The sequence below is a fragment of the Sander vitreus genome, chromosome 8 (genome assembly GCF_031162955.1).
Source record: "Sander vitreus isolate 19-12246 chromosome 8, sanVit1, whole genome shotgun sequence".
In the NCBI taxonomy this organism is placed as follows: Eukaryota; Metazoa; Chordata; class Actinopteri; order Perciformes; family Percidae; genus Sander; species Sander vitreus.
In genome coordinates, this window is record NC_135862.1 from 32,367,247 (window position 1) to 32,384,111 (window position 16,865).

At 42.7% G+C, this 16,865-nt stretch overlaps 2 protein-coding genes across 2 annotated transcripts in view; both read left to right on the plus strand.

The window, feature by feature from the left end:
* LOC144522630 (solute carrier family 45 member 3) overlaps window positions 1-7,107 on the plus strand; it is a 49,872-nt gene extending 42,765 nt beyond the window's left edge. The window contains exons 5-6 of the mRNA XM_078257865.1: window positions 460-725; window positions 922-7,107. Coding sequence (XP_078113991.1) covers window positions 460-725; window positions 922-1,365 — 710 coding nt within the window. The 3' untranslated portion in view covers window positions 1,366-7,107. The remainder of the gene's footprint in view (window positions 1-459; window positions 726-921) is intronic.
* Window positions 7,108-10,349: 3,242 nt separating this feature from the next.
* On the plus strand, window positions 10,350-15,877 carry LOC144521616 (fibroblast growth factor 6-like). The gene is made up of 3 exons (XM_078256177.1): window positions 10,350-10,703; window positions 11,313-11,416; window positions 15,701-15,877. The coding sequence occupies exons 1-3, from the start codon at window positions 10,358-10,360 to the stop codon at window positions 15,875-15,877; spliced, it is 627 nt and encodes a 208-aa protein (XP_078112303.1). The 5' UTR covers window positions 10,350-10,357.
* Window positions 15,878-16,865: the final 988 nt, after the last annotated feature.

The window sequence follows — 16,865 nt, forward strand, 5'->3', positions numbered from 1 at the left end:
AGATATCTGTGACTCTTTTGCAACGAAAATGCGGGGATTATGAAATCATGCAAGCCCCGCGCATTTTGCGCGGAAATCGGCAATTTATGCGGCGAAAGTGCGGCGTATTTGAAATATGTGGACTTTGGCTGATTATAAATATGTGGACTTTGGCTGATTATGCATTGAGTTATGCTATCACATACTCACGTTTTTTTTTCTGGAGGGACTGGAATAACTTGACTCCCAACTCCTTTAAAAAGACACTGTTGTGAACAATCTTCATTCATTTTGTGTACTTATGCTGAAGTGCTGTAAAGTGACTCTACTTGCTGCAAGTAAATGAACTTCGAGAGAACTTGACGTGATTTTGTCCATTCTTTGATAAATAATGATCCTAACAGTCTGCTACAGAGGGTGTCTGAGAGAAGCTATGAGTGTTATGGGCTTGGCTGACAAGATACGTGTTTATTCTTTCAGGTATCCGTATGGGCAGTCTGGGCCTGTTCCTGCAGTGTGCTACCTCAACCTTCTTCTCCCTGGTCATGAGTCGTTTGGTTCGCCATTTTGGCTCGCGGTGGGTCTACATGAGCAGTATGGTGAGCTTCACGGTCTCTGCTTTGGTCATCTGCCTGTCCAAAAGTGTGGTCTTGGTCACTGTAATGGCGTCCCTCACTGGCTATGCGTACGCCACACTGCAGACTCTGCCCTACACACTCACCTGCCACTACCACAAGGACAAAGAGGTAAGCAAATATCCAGAATGAAAATCTGCGGAATTTAGCTGTTGGTGGAGATGTTAACGTTTGAATTTTTTTTCTTTCTGTGGAAATCTGCAGGAAAAGATTCCGTGTGGCCCTGCTAATAACTTTATAAACAATGATAATGTGTTGACAAAATCTGTATGATTGATAAATTGACTCTTTTCTTGTCTCTTTTCAGGTCTATATGCCAAAAAGGAAAACCAAAAGTGTGCATAAAAACGGTATTACAACCAAGAGGGACACTGTGTATTTGACTCCTGTGGAAGAGGAGGGCGGAGTGAACCACAAAACGGGGACTCCCTACGGGCATGCCTTCTTAAGCCAGGACAGTCATGAGTACTACCCTGGTCCACACAGCCAGAACGGCTCATCTCACAGCTCCGGTGGCACCGAACAGGACGAGGCCGATTCGGGGTATGAGAAACGTGGTGTTGGTTTGGACTTTGCCATCTTAGACAGCACCTTCCTACTATCTCAGGTTTTCCCCACCCTCTTCATGGGCATGATCGTTCAGTTCGCACAGTCCGTCACTGCCTATATCGCCTGCTCGGCCATCTTTGGGGCCGTCGCCATCTACTTAGCCAGTCAAATCATCTTTGACCAAAAGGACCTCAAAAGCTAAGACTTGGATGCAAAAAAAGTGTGGAAAGCGATGGAATCACAAAGAATCTATCAATCATTCAGGTTCTATGGGCAGAACTCAACAATGCACTACTGTTTCCAGAATGCCTTGCTCTAGTACTGTGGCTTTGCAAATTATGAAAGCTCTGTGTTAGGGAAGTGTGTGTGAGGTTATGAGATAAAGTGGTTAACGAAAGAAAATGAAACGATGGAAGGATGCGTGTTATCTGCCAATGATGTGCAGTTTCCTAGTTAGGCTGGATTCACACCAAGTCAAGTGTTGCGGTGAAAATGCCAGTCCTTCCATTACTTTGAATGTGGGTGGTGCATTTATTCTGTGGCAGTGGGGATCACAGGGGATGCTGGAACAAAAACGCAGCGGCCCTGCGGTGAAAGGTTTAGCGTGCATTCACACTGACTGGTCCTCAGACGGTGCAGCGAAAAAAGCAGGTCTTTGCATTCATTTTGAATGGGGGTAGTACGTTTAGGCTGCAGCGCAGGGTGCCACAGGGGGGAGCTGGAAAAAAAACGCAGCGGCCTGTGGCGAGGCGGATTCAGCTTTTGAAGAAACGCAACCCGACGTCACGCTGCAGCGGCCAATCACGTAACCGGCAATCAGACTTGGCAGTCAGTTTTGCCGCCTCTATCGCTGCCACAAGAACGTTTTAAAACACCAAACACAAGCTCTGAACTGCCCAGGAGTTTGTGTAACAGCTGACCGTTTCCTGCAACAACAAGGCACAGTCCCTCCATCTCGTTCCTTTCTCTCTTTCTCTGTGAATGAAGCTGCCTTCAAGTGCGGTCGGAAATGTCGAGATCTACAACTGATCTGATGGAAAACAATAATTGTGAAATATAAAGTCAAATGGGCATGACACTGCGGAAAATCGCCAGATTGCTTTTTTTTCTTTCTAGTCTGAACGAGCCCTTAAACAAATTCAACTTTTAGAGAGAGGCAACCCGACATCACTCTGTGGTGGCCAGTCACGTAACCGGCGATGAGACCGGAAGACGCCTATGGGAAAAACTTTGTTTACCATGCAGAATTGTAGATAAATATATCAACATTAATATATTTATTAATGTAACGTCTGCCTGTTCAGTCTGTTTAAGAGCATCGGAGAGAAGCGCAGGCATTTAAGTAGCACCGAAATGAAGCACCGAAATCCGCGTTGCTATGTAGATACCGTTCGTTAAGTGCTAGCCTGACAAGCCAGACCCACATCAAGATGTTGGGTCTGGGAACTCCCCATTGGCAGGGCTCAATCCGAGGGGCGGGATAAACGGTTGTCTTTCAAATTCCCTCTGCACGCAATAGGATAGAGCTACAACCAACCAGAGCAACGCTAGTTGATAGATTAAACTTTTGATGTATCCCGTCGGCAAAACTCCGAACACATCTTCCTTTTTTAAGAATGACTTCAGTGCCGTTCTTTGTTCTTTTCTCAAAGAAAAGCTTAACTCCAAGTCTTTCAGAGTCGCGGTTAAAGCCGATTCCAAAGACCGCTGTTCGCCAGCAGCAGCATCCATCTTCTTTGTTTTCAAGTAGCAGGAAATTCACACAGAACCGTTGTAACTCTGCTGTCATTATGTTAAGCCCGCCTACCGACTCTATACAGGATGTGATTGGCCTGACTAGAGTTTGGTTTTTCCAGCTCACAAGCCAACGGAGAGTGCCTAGACCCCCCTGGCTGCAAATTAAATTTGCTGCCACTAGGGTGCATCTAGATTTCTAGGCTACATCGGTGCCGTATTAGCACCGGGATTCGGTACCCAACCCTAAAAACCCAGGCCGCTGCGGTAAGGACTCACACCGCCGCACAACCCTGCGCTAATTGCCACAAAGCCGGGTTTGGTGTGAATGCAGCCTCAGAGCCCCCTGAAGAGTCAACACCAACTGTGTGCTCTCTATACATCTCTCTAAAAACATCTTTTCTGTCCAATCGTCTTTTTCCTCAGGTACCACAAACAGATTTACTGTAGAACCCATCGACCTCAGACACACACCTTCTAACTCTCTGTGTTTTTGTAATGGTCTTATCTTATAAGTACAGTCTCTGTTGTACTCAAAATGTTAAACCGTGTTAGCTTGCACAGACTCACCTGCAGCATCACTAAGCCAGTCCGGAGACTAGTCCTCATCTTATTGAGACAGGCCTGTCATTCTGTCTTTCTAAACAGCAGAATGGACAGATTAATGCATTGTTTCTACCTGTTCAGAAAATAGAATTACAAGTGGACTTGTCCATCCAGGGTGAAAAAACACACTTCAATACTTCACCTGCAAAATGATCATTTGTATAACAATACCTCCCTCAGTGAAGAAAAAGTGTAATTGTTGCATGCCGTCACAGTGAACGAATGGACACAACTCGTGCAGTATAACCCCGCGTATCCACTTTATCAGACCAGTAGCAGACAAGTGTTGTAAGGTAACCTAAAGCTTTCAGAGAAAATGCATGTGTTTGGGAAATACTGAGCATAGATAATACTGCACGAGTAGTGTTTGGGTTTGTAAACAGATGTTTGATATAGTTTTTCTGTTGTTAAACTTGGCCGCCAAAATTGTCACCTTTAAAGGTCCCATGGCATGAAAATTTCCCCCCAGTGGCTAGAAATGGCCATAGGTGTAAACCGAGCCCTGGGTATCCTGCTCCGCCTTTGAGAAAATAAAAGCTCAGATGGGCCGATCTGGAATCTTCCCTTTATGATGTCATAAGGAGAAAGGTTACCTCCCCTTTCTCTGCTTTGCCCGCCCAGAGAATTTGGCCCGTCCATGAGAAAGAGAGAGACATCATGGCTTTCAAACAAGCAAAGCATTGCAGTTGGTCAAGGCCACACCCCCCACCCTCCACCTTGCCCCCCCCCCCTCTCTCCTCCTCAATAGCATTTAAAGCTACAGACACAGAAATGGCACATCCTAAGGAAAGCTCATTATGGGACTGGCTCTAGTGGCTGTAATTCTGCACCAAGGCTGAATTTCGGGAAAGAGACTTCAGATATAGTATTAGGGGACCACTAAGGTCTATATAAAAGAGACTTCAGATATAGTATTAGGGGACCACTAAGGTCTATATAAAAGAGACTTCAGATACAGTATTAGGGGACCACTAAGGCCTATATAAAAGAGACTTCAGATAAAGTATTAGGGGACCACTAAGGCCTATATAAAAGAGACTTCAGATACAGTATTAGGGGACCACTAAGGCCTATATAAAAGAGACTTCAGATACAGTATTAGGGGACCACTAAGGCCTATATAAAAGAGACTTCAGATACAGTATTAGGGGACCACTAAGGCCTATATAAAAGAGACTTCAGATACAGTATTAGGGGACCACTAAGGCCTATATAAAAGCATCCAAAAAGCAGCATGTCATATGACCTTTAAGCGAAAATCGCTGTTTTAAATCCAAAATAGGTCATTTGTGTGATTTGTGTCGATCTGATGAGTTTATAATTTTGCCCTGAACTCCCCCTTACATATGTAGCAGTAATTACATTGATTCTAGAGTGAGTTTTCGACTTCATCCTCATGCTAAAATTGACTGTGAAGTCACATTTTAAAACTGATTTGTTTTTGTTTTTTATCCTCCCATCTTTGCCACTTTTTTCACCCCTGATGAGTTTGCACTCTTGACTTCAATACATGAAGAATCTTCTGCGTCTTTCGTTTCTCCGTTCACCGTGGTGGCATGCCACAAAAACTGTTTTCTTCACGAATTCAAGGCAACCCTTTGATGTACAGATGGTATTTTGGCAGGTTAAGTATTCCTTAAAAGGGGCACTTCAATAATTTTCTACTTTCCCCATAATACAACTCTTTATCATCTTACATAAGACCTTCCCTACCTGTTTAGTAGGGATGTCCCGATCAGCTTTTTTGGCCCCCGATCCTGATCCGACTTTTTAAATGTTGCCCGTACCGAGTCCTGATCCGATACTTGTAGTTGCTCAGATAACAGAGCTGCACACCTTTTTTTTTTGTTTACAAAAATAACTAATTACACAAAGTAACTAAAAGATGTCTTAAGCTTAATGTATTTAACGTAGTGCAGCAAATTAGTCTTTTCTCTCAACACCAAAACAGTTCTGTTTAGGATCAGGTTAAGTTCCCCGCTGGACAACAAAAACGAAACTTAGTGATGCCTCTTGCGCTTAATAGTCAAATCTTTGATTTTCTTCTTGTGTTTAACTCCGATGTCAGCTCTAGGGAATAACAGCCTGTAAGCATGGTTTCCTGGTAGAATCACGGAAGAAGTGGGGAAAATTGGGAGTAATCCGCTGCTGTAAAACGGATGACTAAGAAAGACGGACTTTTTTTTACTCATTGCCTTCTTGGTGTGGAAGTGCCGGCGTCCAGGCAGTCTGGCGATGCATCTGTGGCGCAGGGCGTGTGTGGTTAAAGGCAGCGATCACTACAAGCTGATGTAAATAATCTGAGTAGGATAGTCAGGGTGAATGCCGATCCCTGATCAGTTAAACAGATTCCCATGTCGGCTTCGATCCGATACTTGGGATCGGGACATCCCTGATGTTAAGTGGCATCTTTTAAACTCCATGCCCGGAGTTTGTAATGCAGCTTTTCTTTCCAACATTTGAAATCTTAAGCCTAACTCAAGCTAACCCTGATGACATCACTACGACACCATCAGGGTTATTTTCTCAGACTTAACAAAGCTCGTCCAAAGCCTCAGAGGACATTATATGACAGTTTTCACATGCACTCCCCATGACAACTGCACAGACCTTTAAGGCTCTGACACACCAAACTGACGGCCGACCGTCGCACAAAAGGTAGTCGGACTGATCATTCGGCTCCCGTCGGTCCAAAAAGTGCCTTGGAACATACCGTAGAGACACCCACTTGAGCGTACGTTCTGCGCGTGCGCGAGACGTAATACGTCTCCATAACAGCTAATTTGTATTGTCGCCCAAAAAATGAAAACCAGAAATGATGAACGCGTCACGACCATAATGGCGGCTCATTTGGAATACGATCTCGTATTTTACAAAAATAGTTCACCAAAACGTGTTTCTGAAAACATTTTAAGCGATAAATAGGCCATACAGTTGCTGAATCTGTCTGGCGTTTGTCACGCTCATCCTGCTCGTCATTTCCAGCTAGCAATTCAACAAGTCAAATCGGCCCAAATTAAAGCCGACGGCTCCTCCGACTGATGACGGCACAGAACACACCAAACAGACTCGAGTCACCGACCTCACCAGACTGCCCGACGGCCGACAATCGGGTTGGTGTGTCAGCACCTTTATGTGTACCCTTTTAAAAATGTCAGCTGTGCTCTGACGTTGGGCCCCATCTTTTGTGTTTCACCCATCTAGCGTCATCTATTAATTAATGAACAGTTTTACTGTAAATATTTTGTATACAAATTCACTGTATATCCCTATGGGAAGTTTGTTATGCAACCTGTTGAGGTGAGGTTATCGACTGTGGTGGTTTAAGAATGAAGCCGTTTACTGGGACTAGAAAAATTGTATCAAATGTCCTCCTGTCTAGATAATCAAGAAAAATGTTAGTTTAGTGGACTTATCATGCTGTCCAACTATGTTTCTGATCAGGACAGTTGTCTCAGGTTAGCACATTGTTTTAGTATCCCATCCTGTCCTTAAACCACTGATGAAACACTTTCCCTGCTGCTTAAATCTTCATGTTTCGCTGTATTCTCAAATGACAATCTAGGACATTGATGGGCTTGTTAAATAATGCTAAATGTAAACATGTGGGGGTGTCTGATTGAAGCTTACTTTAAAGCACCTGTTCCTGAAAGACCAAAAAAGATATGCAGTAAATGGAAATATTTGGTTACTGAAAATGATGCGAGAGCCGGCATTAATGGGCTGAAGGCCAAGCTGAATTGGGTGTGTGTGTGTGTGTGTGTGTGTGTGTGTGTGTGTGTGTGTGTGTGTGCTTGTTTAACTATATTCGTGGGGTCCAAAAACCGGGAGTCCAGTATACTTGTGGGGTCCCGACAGCTTTGTGGGTCCAAAATGCTGGACCCCACAAGTTTAAAGGACTGTTTGAGGGTTAAGACTTGGTTTTAGGATTAGGGTTAGAATTAGGTTATGGTTAGGGTGAGGGTAAGGGTTAAGGTTAGGCATTTAGTTGTGATGGTTAAGGTTAGGATAAGGGGCTAGGGAATGCATTATGTCAATGACGGGTCCCCACGAAGATATTGCTACAAACCTGTGTGTGTGTGTGAGTGCGTGCGTGCATGCACTTGTTTCTCAAGTGTGTGAGAAGTTCTTTCACACCGGTTATAATAAACTGTATAGACTTTAGCCTGGCCCATATGTTGCTGTACGTTACATTGCGTTATGGCCTTCAGCCACCCGTACGAGAGTTCATTTAAACATTTTGTATCCAGGTTGTCTGAACCTACAAGAGGGGTGAAGAATTAGCCTCAGCAGATACAAATAGTCTCCAAGGATCTTATTTCCTGAGGTGCGCTCAGCAGGAGAGAAGTAAAAACGGCAGATGATTTGTTTGTCATGTCGACACTACTTGCAGAGCAGAACACTCAAGCAATTTAATTATCCTTTTAACCCCAAAATTCCCCATTAAAATATTGTCTAGCAGTAGCTGAAGTGTCAGGAAAAGGTTATTTTACAAGTGCCTGTACATTTTTCAAACATTTTTTTTTTTTTTTTGTACATATGTATTTATTTATTATGCTTTCATTACAAAATAGCACGTATTAAACTATTGGCCTCTTTGGCATCTTTCAGAGGTGCAAGGGCAAAGGCTGTTTCTGTGAAAAAGCTAAATTATTTGTATAGATGTGGTATACAAGCATCATCAAACTATAATTTATTTTGTCATACCCACTTTATCCTTTGGTAACATCACCGAGCATATTGCAGATTGGAATACTGGACTTATCAGAATTTCCTGTGGTAATATAGCCTGTATCTGCTGAAAATGTTATTCCTGTCACACAATTTAAATGCTTTGTTGGTTTTTTTTTGTCTGGTGCAGATAAGAAACCTTATCATTTTGTCAATACTGCTTTATCTGGGTCTTATAACCACTTGATTCTTCTTATCTGAGATCTGTGTTATTGTTATATTCAACAGATAAACCCATATGTTTAACTGTGGGTTGGGTGCAGTAGTTTTCAGTCCCTATTGCTCTCAAACAAATGTTTGATTACAGACAAAAAAAAAGTGCCAATGGTCCGACTATGTTAAGGCCAGAAGTCGTCGTGTTTTGATGTGATTGATCAGGTTGTTTTTTTTAAAATCACTGTTTATGTCATAAGATTTCAGTCATCCGTGTTTTTGTCATAAATGCATTCAGCCATAACAAAAAGTTGTATTTCATTTTCATAATAAATCCATCAGATTGTGTATAAATATGCAGTTACCAAATAGATTTTATACAAAATAAAAGAACTGCATTGTTAATGACATGTCTTTGAGTAATTTTATGAAACACATTCCCCTTTTCAATATTAAAAAAAAAAAACCTGATAAATTATTGGTCATTATTGCATTCAATTCAATTGTATTCATAGTGTCAAATTATAACTAACACATCATCTCCGAACACAGTATTTAAACTTATAAAACATTATAGAGGTCTGTTTATTTTTTGTATGTTTATCTGTTTGAATGAATGTGGTGCATTTTGTTCATACTCTGCATTTTAAGTGAGTGTTTTGTTGCGTAAAAATGTCCACACTGTTCTATGCAGTTTGGCCTACAGACACTGAACACTGAAGGCTGTATAGGAGTGGTTCAAATGAACTTGGAAATGGTGCCATCCTTTGGAAATCTTGAGGCATTGATGTAGGCAAGAGACTGCTGCTGGTGCGCAACTGCACTGGCCTCACTGACGCATGGGCACGCTGCTGCTGGCATTATCTATTACATGGAAAAGACGATAGGCTTTCATGTTGCAGGGAATGGCATGCTGACAATGTGTGCCATTCCACGACAGGCCTCTCCACTTTGCTCCTCATAGTTCTCGCCAATGCACCATGGGAAATGCACGGGTTATGGTATACCATAAAAAAATATATGATACTTTATTAAAATACCAGCCAAGGGGGTGTGCGGGGGGAGTCGGTGTCTTGCTCAAGGACACGTCAGCAGCAGGGCGGATGCTGGCCGACACCGAGGTCTTGAACCCCTGATCTTAATGGCACCCCACTGGCTCTCTGGGCCAGCTGATACGTCATTTTGAACCCAGAAATCCCTAGATTTACTGGGGGAAGTTCTTGAACGGCGCAGCAGAAGAAGTGGGACCACAAGAGCCCTGTCATTGCTCTCCGGTGACAAGTGGGCCTGTTTTTACACCTTCCTTCTAAATAAGGAAGCGGCCTGACAGACATATGACCACCGACCCAATTTGGGAGCAGCCCGAGTGCCCCATCTTGTCCCATGGCCGCTGAACGCCACCAATAAGCTTTCTCCCCCTTTCCAGTCCAGCAGTGACAGCGGGCTATTCCCCTCAACTCTCCACGCACTTGGTCTTTTTTTTTTTCCTGCTGTCAGCACCTTCTCTACCCTTGTATTGTCCAAGCGGTGAAGTCAGCATGATGTCATGTAGGGATGCGATAGCCCTGGCGAGGTGGAGGAAACGGTTTTTTTGTTGAGTGCAGGGGCATTTATTCCGAACTCTTTATACCGAGAGGGACACAGAGAGGGGAAGAGAGAGAGAGAGAGAGAGAGAGAGAGAGAGAGAGAGAGAGAGAGAGAGAGAGAGAGGGGTGCGGAGGAGCTGCAAAACATGGTAATCACCAGCACCAATCTCGCCATCACCATCACCATCACCATCACCTCCAGCTCTGCCGCGCGGTCTCCCGTCTCCTCTCCTCCTCTGCACCGGGGCTTGCGTTTCATGCCCAAAGCCCTGATCTGCGCTCCAAAAATAACCCTCCTCAGCCAGCATGCCGAAGGAAGCAAAACAAGACCAGCGGTATTTTTAGGGTCATTAATTTCGACCACGTGGCCCGAAGGTAAACCGGATGGCCGTTGCGCAAAGGCTCCTCGTCAGTATGTCCTGCGAGGCCGGCACGCCGCACTGGACGCTGACCGCGGCGCTTCTCCTGGGCTTTCTGCTGGGGATCGTGTCAGCGTACCCTTTACCGAGCGTCAGGACGAATGCAACTTTACTGGAGAAACGATGGGAGACCCTGTTCTCCCGCTCTGTGCTGGGAATCTCCGGGGAGAAACCGGAGCTGAACTGGGAGAGTGACTATCTGCTGGGCATCAAAAGAGTGCGGAGGCTCTACTGCAACGTGGGCATCGGGTTTCACCTTCAGGTCCTCCCCGACGGCAGGATAAACGGTGCACATAATGAAAACCAGTACAGTGAGTTCTATACCTCCACCAATGTAATGCAATAGACATAACAGAGAGGCAGAGTCAATAACGCATGGATCTGTCTATCCCCTCTATTCATCTGCATGATCATATGTCATCTGGCACTGAGGGAGAATTGAATGTCTTCCACGGCAAATACAAATCTATAAAAAAAAATATATATATACAAAAAAAAGAAGTATCCATCAGTGCTGAGCACCCCCCCCCCCCCTCTTCCCCCTCATTCCCAAAGCTCAACCATGACATGAATGTATGGACGCTTTTAGACACAACTTATTTTTACGCAGCCCTGTGAGGGCGGTCCAGAGACCAATAGCCGTGCACGTCAATGCAATTACTGCAATTATCTCATTTACCGGAATGCGCTTAATTGACACGCGCCAGGGGTTCAAATGTAAGATGGGGTGAAAGATGCAGAACAAAGGCTCGGCATGCTGCGCAGCAATCTGCAAGGTTACACCCATAGACGCAGAGAGAGAGAGAGAGAGAGAGAGAGAGAGAGAGCACAATGCTATACAGTCACCATGATGGACACTGAATCAGTCGCTTGGTGTTTTCATTCTCACTCTGATGTAACACTTCTTTGTCTTGCATCAGGTCTAATAGAGATCTCCACGGTGGACAGAGGAGTGGTGAGCCTGTATGGGGTGAAGAGTGAGTTGTTTGTCGCAATGAACAGCCGTGGGAGGTTATACGGAACGGTAGGTATGCACAGTATTTCATTTATTGTCCAGCAATGTTAGTTCACAGGGATCCTGAAAATAAGACGCACTCGCACTTCTTTTTTTTTTTTTTTTTTTGGTAATAATTTGTCATATTTTGGGATGCTGCCCTATCTGCCAGCAGTGGGGCTGCTCATTATGTGTTACGAAATCCCTATATTTTAATTTCATCAGGAATTTACATAGCTCTATTTAAAGCAATGCTGCTAGGCCTGGTGGCCTATGGGTAAATAATGATGAGGTTAACAGATGCAGGGTTCAGTCCACACGCCTGTAGTGTGTGTGTGTGTGTGTGTGTGTGTGTGTGTGTATATATATATGTGTGTGTGGAGGGAAAACCCCCTGATGCAATGAAACCTGTCAGCAGAGCTGGGAATCGATTTTAACGACAAAGCGTTTATTTTAAAGGCCAGTGCACATCACACACATCCTGGGAGGAAAAGGCTCAACTCACCCACTTCAGAAAATCTGAAACAGGCATTTTGATTCGTAGTGCATATCAGAAATAATTTGAAATCTTTCTACAAATGTACATGTTTGACTTCCACATATTTCCTGTTACTCATAACCTGATGGTTGTGTGCTATTCTCACCAAAATGCAGTTGTGCTTGTTACATTTCTGAGAAGCATCCAATACAAAACATGCTACTGTGTGAACATTTGGTAATGTTTGAGGTGTGGCACTCTAAAGAGGCCTCAATGCACAGCAGCTTTTTAGATTTTTTTCACATATCTTTGATGCTTTCTAAAAGAACACCTGACCTTTAAAACGTGGAAACCCTGTCACGCACTATAGCTTAATAACAGTGATGGGGCTATGACAGATACAATATTTTGTACAAGGTGTAAGAGCACCAGTGAGGATATATGTATTTTTCAGCATTGTTACAGGCCTGTCAGTTTATTTCCTTCAGGTTTTAAAGGTTTACACACACTTAACAAAGCATTTTCAACAATATTCACGCAAATTCCCAGTGGGACTTTGACAATGTTTTTTTTTATTCATTTTTTTTATCAGTGTGTGAATTTAAAGGTCCAATGTGTAGGAATTTCTCCCATCTAGCGTTGAGATCATATATCGCGATAAACTGTCCCGCGCCACGTAGTTCAAAGTACGTATTACAGCTACGGTAGCCTTCACGCTTTTCTGGGCGAAGAAGAAGACTCCTGTTCCTGAAATTTGGATTTTGAATACGTGTGGTCCTCCATGTTTCCTTCTTCAAACTTTCCGGGGCCGGGAAGCTACGATACCCATTAGCAGCATTAGCAGCACCTGTGAGTTTATCATGTGCATTAAAACGTGAAAGGCGGAGCAGTATGTCCTGTATGTCCCTTACCGGCTAACGTATTTCAAGATGGAGCATGAATATGGAGCGTCTACCTCAGTTCATGTGACCGCAAATGTAACATTTCAAGCCAATAGGAATAGTTGGAATTGATGGTGGTGGTAAATATTCATGAAAAAGGACAAGTTAGTGAACGGGCAACACAGATTTTGATAATGAACAACTAAACCAGTTACACACTGGGTCTTTAAGTTCCCAAAGGCCTTATTTTGATCCTGCTGCTGAATGTGTTGCATGTTTTGAAATATAGATTGTATATTATAGATCTGCGTTTGAATTTGATACAGTGCATTTGGTAGAGTACAAACATATGTTTGTATTACATATGGCGTAAGCTGCCGGCAGCATTTTATATTTCAAAACATGCTTAACACATTAAGCAGCAGGATCAAATTAAGGCCTTTGGGAACTTCAGAAAACAAAAAAACATTGTCAAAGTATAGCCCACTGGGAATTTGTGGGACACTTCATTTTAGTATTAATTATAGCCCCATGAAAATGCTTTGTTAAGGGTGTGTACCTTTAAAACCTGAAGGAAATAAACTGACAGGCCTGTAACAATGCTGAGAAATACATATATCCTCAGCTGATAAGATGTTTTGGTAGAATTACTGGAGCTTTGCTTCTGGAGCAGTGACAGCTATTAATATCTACACATGTCCCAGGTGGTGGGGGGAGGAACCATTGTGTTTAGCAGAGCCCCGCTGCTGACACATGGCCGCTGGTTTGCTCGCTGGGGCCAACATATTTGACAGACACAATGGGAGTCGGTTATCTGGTCATGAGTGATGAAGAGTTAGCTTGTGAGCGGGCTCATGATCTGATAAGAGATTGAATTAGGCCACATGGCCTCTGATGGAGAGTATTTGCTCTGCTGCTGTACACTGTACAAGTCGTGCACTGTCAGAGCTGTAGCACAGCAGTCATATGTTCTCCATAGTGGCAGATACAGTGCGTGCATTTAGAGATTATCTTATACCTAAACTCTTCCTGATTTGGTTTATTTTAGCATTTATATAAACGTTTACTGTAATTGAAGTGCCTGAATGTATCTTTTTCATTTAAATATCAGAGTTTAGTGTATTCATTTTAAAGGTCCAGTGTGTGTAACGTGTTTAGTTGTTCATTATCAAAATCTGTGTTGCCCGTTCACAAACTTGTCCTTTTTCATGAATATTTACCACCACCATCAATTCCAAGTATTCCTATTGGCTTGAAATGTTACATTTGCGTTTGCATGAACTGGGGTAGACGCTCCATATTCATGCTCCATCTTGAAATACGTTAGCCGGTAAGGGACATACAGGACGTACTGCTCCGCCTTTCGCGTTTTCGCTGTCACATGATAAACTCAAAAGAAAAAGACTGTTGAAAAGAGCAAGAGACCGTCTTTTTGAAGCGTGAAGGCTCCCGTAGCTGTAATACGTACTGTGAACTGCGTGGCGCGAGAGAGTTGATTGCGATATATGATCTCAATGCTAGATGGGAGAAATTCCCACACATTGGACCTTTAAAGGAATAGTTTGACATTTTGGAAAACTTTCTTGCCGAGTCAGATGGAGAAGATTGATACTGCTCTCATATCTGAACTGTTATCAATCTTTCTGTGAATAGCGGTGGTGGAATGTAACTAAGTTAATTTACTCAAGTACTGTACTTGAGTACAAATGTGAGGTACTTGTACTTTACTTGAGTCTTTTTTCTTTTCATGCCACTTTCTACTTCTACTTCAGAGAGAAATATTGTACTTTTTACTCCACTACATTCATCTGACAGCTTCAGTTACTAGTTACTTTCAGGGTGTCCGCGGGGGCTTAAAAAGTCAATCAATCATCAAATCATTTTAAACATGTCTTAATTTTTCTACGTCCATGCAACGCTACCTCTAATGCTCTTTTTTGTTATTCTGGGTGTTGTAGTTCCTTCTTTTGCTAGTCCAAATATGATTTTGCTGTATTACGACTACAAATGAGACCAATAACTTATGTTGCAGCCAATCAGCTTTCGTGTTATTGGCGTTAGTCTCTTTCAGATTGTACCACAGATATAAAACAGATTTTATGCTTCAGCTATGGCGAAGTGCAAGTTTAACAATACTTGGCTTGACAAATCTGAATTTAGGTCTTAGTTGATGTTGTGATAAAGGTCTTAAATATCATTCATAATGGTCTTAAAAAGGTCTTAAAAAGTCTTGAATTTGACTTGGTGAAACATGCAGAAACTCTATATTTTACAAATTAAGATGTTTGCACACAAAACACATGTAGTTTATAAAATACGTTTCATTATACATTAAACTACCCAACAATATAACGGCCTACAAGTCCAGCTGAAATGACTAGACCATTAAACACATAGTTGAGCGACAGAACAGTGATTTTTCTGCATTGAGTACTTTTACTTTTAATACTTTAAGTGCATTTTCCTGATGATACTCACATACTTTCACTCAAGTAACATTTTCAAAGCAGGACTGTTACTTGTAACAGAGTATTTTTTACAGTGTGGTATTAGTACTTTTACTTAAGTAAAGGATCTGAATACTCGATAGAAATTCCTGTGTGTTAAATATCGGCAGATTTAGGCGATTTTGGCCCACTGTGCATAGTCCAATAACGTTGATGAAAAAGGAATACATATTTCATGGGAACAAACTCAATAAAAACCCGAAATTGAAGAGCTGTAAATGCTGCTGGGAGATTGCACAAATGTAACTCTACATTGGCAAAATGTTAATTCATTGTTCCCATCGCTGTGTGTCATCTAAATTTAGCTTTATATTTTTGTGCATGACACAGAATCTTTTTAAAGAGCTTTTTTTTTAATGTTCTGCCACCATAGCCTCCAACTACAATCTGTCTGTTTCTGGATGAGTTGATCCAAACGCACGCTGTCTTGTCTCTTTGTCCTCTCCAGACAGTCTTCCACGACGAGTGCAAGTTCAAGGAGAGCATGCTCCCGAACAACTACAACGCCTACGAGTCTCTGGTCTACAGACGCTTCTACATAGCGCTCAGCAAGCATGGCCGCGTCAAGAGGGGCAACAAGGCCACCACTGCCATGACTGTAACGCACTTCCTACCCCGAATATGATGAGCAAAAACTGGCAATAACAAACTTATTTGCACATGTGGATTATTTCCCAGGTAACATAAATACTGTATACCTACGTACAAACACAAAAGACAACGTGGACTGTAAAAGAAAGAAATACAACTATATCTGATAGTATTTATTCAAACTTTATATGTATATTTGGGTAGCTTCCTTTATATTAGAAATTGTGGAAATGCCATTCTTTGCTGCTTTTATGATTTTTTTTTCATTTTGTGAAATGAAGGGGATGGAGAGGCGTCGTTTAATCCCCTCAGTTTATATGGGTGCTTGCTGGAATTGGTTGAGTCCTTGCCCTATGACAGTTCATCCTTTTTAGAAATGAAATGGATACATTATTACCTCAAAGCACCATATCCTGAGAAGAAGAGGATGAAGAAAAAGAGAAATGTGTGCATGAGATTTCTACAGAGAGGAATGCCTGTTTACTGAAAGAGTTTCCGTTGTCATCCATCAAGGACTTGAGCACTTCCCATCCTCTGTGTTTGATTGTCTCTGTCACTGTCAGGGCAACTAGAGCACTTGCAAATATGGCGGAGGTTTTTTTTTCTTCTTGCTTCGTCATGAGGGTGGCGGTGCCTTGAATTCCTACTTGCGGCCCCCTTACCCTTGCATGCGAGAAACGTGGTGCTCAAGTCAGAAATAGGAATGAAACACAAGTCATCACTCCCTTAAAACACCACCGGGAGTCTTTAGCCTAATTCCTAGAAGGCAAGAGTTTCTCCACTTTATTTTCTTTCCATAATAAGATCAATTAAGTAATTGAGACTCTATGCTGCACAGGACCCAGTGGAACCTCTTGTTAATATGGAAAGCTAGATTTAGAGCCCCCCCCCATCCCGTCATGTACAAGGGAGCTTTGACAATCCCAGGTCTTACTTTCACAAACTTTGTAGCCGGATCTGAGGCCAGATTGAGTGTATGAGTGTGTAGTTTATACGTGGGCATGCATTTTATTTCAAGTATG